Source organism: Plectropomus leopardus, chromosome 14, assembly GCF_008729295.1.
Source record: "Plectropomus leopardus isolate mb chromosome 14, YSFRI_Pleo_2.0, whole genome shotgun sequence".
Classification (NCBI taxonomy): Eukaryota; Metazoa; Chordata; class Actinopteri; order Perciformes; family Serranidae; genus Plectropomus; species Plectropomus leopardus.
The window spans coordinates 9,701,857-9,706,019 of NC_056476.1; the positions used below are offsets into that span (position 1 = coordinate 9,701,857).

General features: G+C 40.2%; 1 protein-coding gene across 1 annotated transcript; it reads right to left on the minus strand.

The window, feature by feature from the left end:
* Window positions 1–314: 314 nt before the first annotated feature.
* On the minus strand, window positions 315–2,992 carry LOC121954156 (pentraxin-related protein PTX3-like). The gene is made up of 2 exons (XM_042501503.1): window positions 2,801–2,992; window positions 315–1,112 (listed from the first exon to the last, which is right to left on the minus strand). Exons 1-2 carry the CDS (start codon window positions 2,934–2,936, stop codon window positions 466–468), a joined length of 783 nt encoding a protein of 260 aa, XP_042357437.1. The 5' UTR covers window positions 2,937–2,992; the 3' UTR covers window positions 315–465.
* Between the last annotated feature and the right edge of the window lie 1,171 nt (window positions 2,993–4,163).

The following is a 4,163-nucleotide window of genomic DNA, read 5'->3' on the forward strand; positions in this document are numbered from 1 at the left end:
TTCAGACACTCTTAAAGCAGCTAATGAGTGGGAGAGACCTGCCCAGAATTGTACATGATCCAAAACCTCTGACACACTTCCCTGCGGTTGTTGGTATCTGCAGACACCACCACAACTACACAAATAGCAAGGCAGTGGTGTAAACTCTGGCACGTACAGCAGAGGATAAAACACACACACACTGACTCAGACAAATGAGAGTGTGGCCATGTGCATGAATATAGAAATGAGCTGATTACTGTGTGGGTGGTGGGAGGAAATCTTTCCATGAGGCTGATTAGGTTGTTTAATTTGTGTTTATTCATTATAGTAAACCCACAACATTTATGGTTCGTTTAAATTCATTGTTTCCAGACAAAAACAAGCTAACATAAAAAAAACAGTATTACAAACAGAGTATGTGCAAAATCATTATCACTGGAGTGTACCCAGTCAATCTTTTATTATTTTTCCCCTCTGGGCAATTCATGTGTCTCCTCTGCCCTTCCTCATTGTGCCTGTGCCTGCCTGCTCGATCACTCTGCTCAGCTGCAGGTAAACCTTCTGCAGCTCTGTTGCTATGGTAACCAGGGCCCTTTCCATCGTGGCCATGTCCATCGGTGAAGTCACCTCCTGCTCCTTCAGGCCGGATGTGAATGGCTTCATCCCATGGCTAAATGGTGTCCCTAAACCTCCAGGTCTTGGTGTTGCATGGGGCCCCATCCCGCTGTCTGCTGCTCCTGCTGACACCACTCTGTGACCTCCACCTTCCTCCAACCGTTTCAGCCGGATATTCCCCTCATGGCTACTGTGCAGAAGCTGGTGCAAGGTTGCGTTGAACCTCCTCGCCCTGTCTGCCTCCTCCTGACGCAGCTCCAGCAAACCTTTTTGCAGCCTGACAGTCGCCTGCTCTGATTGCGCCCTGCATGCCGACTCCAGGCTGGGTAGACACTGCTGGCATGTCCCCTTAGTCAGCGTGTCCACCTGTGTCCTGAGAGAGACCATTCCTCCACAGCACTGCTCCAGAGACTCCAGCAGCATGTTCTGCCTCATGTGGGAGTCCTCCAGAGCAATGAAAAGCTTGTCCCAGCGAGAAAATTCAGCAGCCTGGCATGGTGTGGTTGGACTCCCAGCTGTAGATGAAAAGTTATTAACATAAAAAACAGAACTAAATGTTAACATTGATTTGATTGGTTTGAGAAAACATTGTAGCACAGTGCATTAGTCCCTTTTTTCCTCCCAATACAGTGCATTACACCTAATTGTATTATAAACGTAGTAATAAAATAATTATCAGGGACAGGGATTTAAATGAAGGTTCAGTGAAAGAAAACAAGATTATGAGGAACAAGGGAGTAACAATTGCACATCTTAAGAAGAAACGTACTTCATAATTATGGCATGCAACCAACCCTGCCAGGGAACAGTAAAGTAATGAAAATGACTTTGGGGAAATCTTTTAAATCCAAGATGAAATAACATATCAAATTTATGGCGAATGTTTCCAAACATGATAACAGGGATGCTCACCAATGCTGGATTACAGAGAAGTAGCTTTGGGGTAGAGAGCTTGAAGAAGAAGAAAGAAAAGGGGTGAAAGTCTTGGAATAATGAGGGACAACTTACTGATAGTGGACTTTGTGGGTTAAATGCTAGCCCAGTGTAAAGGTGATGTAGCCTGCCAGCTTGTTTTTTTTTGTTTTGATTGACTACATAAAGGTACTGTTCCTTACATGAAGTGCAATAAAAACAAATGTGTTTGCCTTTTGCTTATTACTAAGGAGCCCCTAAAGTCCCAAAAGGTGATTTTTTTTGCACACAAGTCATTATCTTGTGGGAACAATTTATTTTACTTGTACCAACAAAGTCATAATTTGCTCCCACAAATAATATCTTGCATGCACAAAATAAAAAAATATAACCTTTTGGGACTTTAAGGGGATTTGTAGGTATGTGCAAGAGGCAACACATTTGTTCATATTGGATTTAATCTATAAGGCCTATGTAGACAAAAGTTATCTTGTGCGCACAAGATTAAAAATGGAAAAAAAAAATCACTTTTTGGGGCTTTAGGCGCTAAACTGTTACTCCTTTGCTCCCCATTGCACAGATTTCTTCCACAGTACCTACGTTTGAACACCAGTAGGAAATAGTATGTATTTAAAGGGTACCTGATTCATACAACAAAGTTACACTGTAAACCCAGGGTTATCTTATCAGCCTAAATAATAAAATTCACTACAAAGTGCAACTTACATATACAGTACAGTGGTTAAAGAAAACAATTGCATGTTACATTTAGATAATATACTTGAGTATGTTTTAATCTTAGAAAGATGCTATTTTAAATCAAAACCTTTTTTATTACTTATTCCATTATTCCAAGTAGCATTTAAAACCTGTTTTCCCTAGCTAGCTTTCAACATGTGTTGCAGCTGAAGTAAAATGACCTGACATCATATTTACCCTATTTTGATGTGATCAGAGTGAGCAAAGACAGGTTTTACAGTGCAGGCTCTTAATATAATGTACAATGCCACTCCCTCCTAGCTTAAGATGTTATTGTCTGCATAAAAACGTACATTATGATGTTGACTGTTCACATAGTGAATAAAGAAGGACCAAGAACAGAGCCTTGCGTGACACCTTTACTTACTTTCCAAAATATATAAATCAAAGTGTCTAATAAATTCTTAATCAAAGCATATAAAAATATTAGCTTTATATAATCATGCAGGTGAGGACAAATTTTTCACAATGAGCCATCTGTTCAAACAAGCAGGGAACAAAAGTGACAAAAGGACAAATAAATAAAACTCACCCTCCTGTTGGTCTGGAGAGATCTCGTTGTCATAGTTATCTGCGTAGTTTCCTTCATAATCAGCTTCATTCACACACAAAGATGCACTCATGAAGCCGAGCACACACAGCAAACGCCAGATCCTGAACGCATGCATGATGAAACTCTGAATGTATTTATTTAAAAAGAGCGTATTTATATCACGTGCGTTTGTCACCCAGCTGCTTTCCCTTCCTTAAATGTAAAGATCTTCACACTGAGCTTTGGGTGCAGACTTATAAACTCAGCGCAAGGGAAGAAGGAGGGAAGTTAAGGAGGGTGGGACAGAGGTGGGGGGTGCTCTGGAGGTTGGGTGAGTAATGCTCCACTGGAGGTAATATGTCAGAAGTCAAACTGAGTGGGAAATGGGGGTATTATGAGGAAAGAGAGGGAGAGTTACAGGGGCTCAGGGAAAGCTGGGGTGAAAAAAAAGAAGTGAGCAGAAAACTGTTTAAATGTTTCTATGATTCAGATGCTTTAGAGAACTTTCTTTGAATCAAGAATATGAAAGAAGACATCTCCTGCTACTATACAGCCTCACTTAGTCTCAAGGGCGTAGGTTTCAACTCATCACTGGGAGGGGTACACATATAAGACAACGGGGCTTTGCGCATCAAACATTTAATTTCCTGTAATTTGTGCCTTTTCTGCATCAATTAATGGTGTAAATGTATTCAATTATGTCAAATACCGTACTTTCATAAAATCTGTCTATGCTTGATCATGTCTGACCAATAAGTAATTCATGGTTAAAATTGGGTTAGTTTGCTGGCTTAATGACTTAACTACACTAAGGCTTGAACATTTAGCATTATCCATTAATTTTCACTTGTGGCTGCTGAAGAATAAAATCTCTCCTGGACGAATGAAAAACACATTCCATCATCCTTTTTGTGTCTTCATACTACAAGTCTTTATATAACAGAGAGAAAATGTATAAATATGACAAAGATATTAAATCAGAACAGAATAAATATTTGTGTTAAAATAGATACACAACACTTTAGCAATAGAAGCACTGAAGATAAAAGATACTATATTTACATGGAAATATATTCATATAAATATGTAAACCTATATAATCACACAACAAGCCTGTTTATACCTGGCATTAAGATGCTTTTCGGTGAGCCGAACACAAGCGGAGAGCTGAGACACATCACCTTTCACACCTGTGCCTATCATGTGTCTCCAGTTAACCACTTGTGTCACCAACGCTAGAAGGTCAAAGGGCGCCATGCATGGTTACGTCCACACTCTTGCTAGCTGCTGTGTACCATGCTTGCTAGTCATATTTGTGTTTGTGTTGGTGCAGCTGGAGATACCGCTGTCAGCAAAATTCAAC

Excerpts from the sequence above, each read along its gene's own strand:
- LOC121954156 (XM_042501503.1), bottom strand. The coding sequence starts at position 2,936 with ATGCATGCGTTCAGGATCTGGCGTTTGCTGTGTGTGCTCGGCTTCATG. Across the intron at positions 1,113-2,800 it reads CTCTCCAGACCAACAGGAGG|CTGGGAGTCCAACCACACCA; the intron begins GTGAGTTTTATT and ends TTTCATCTACAG.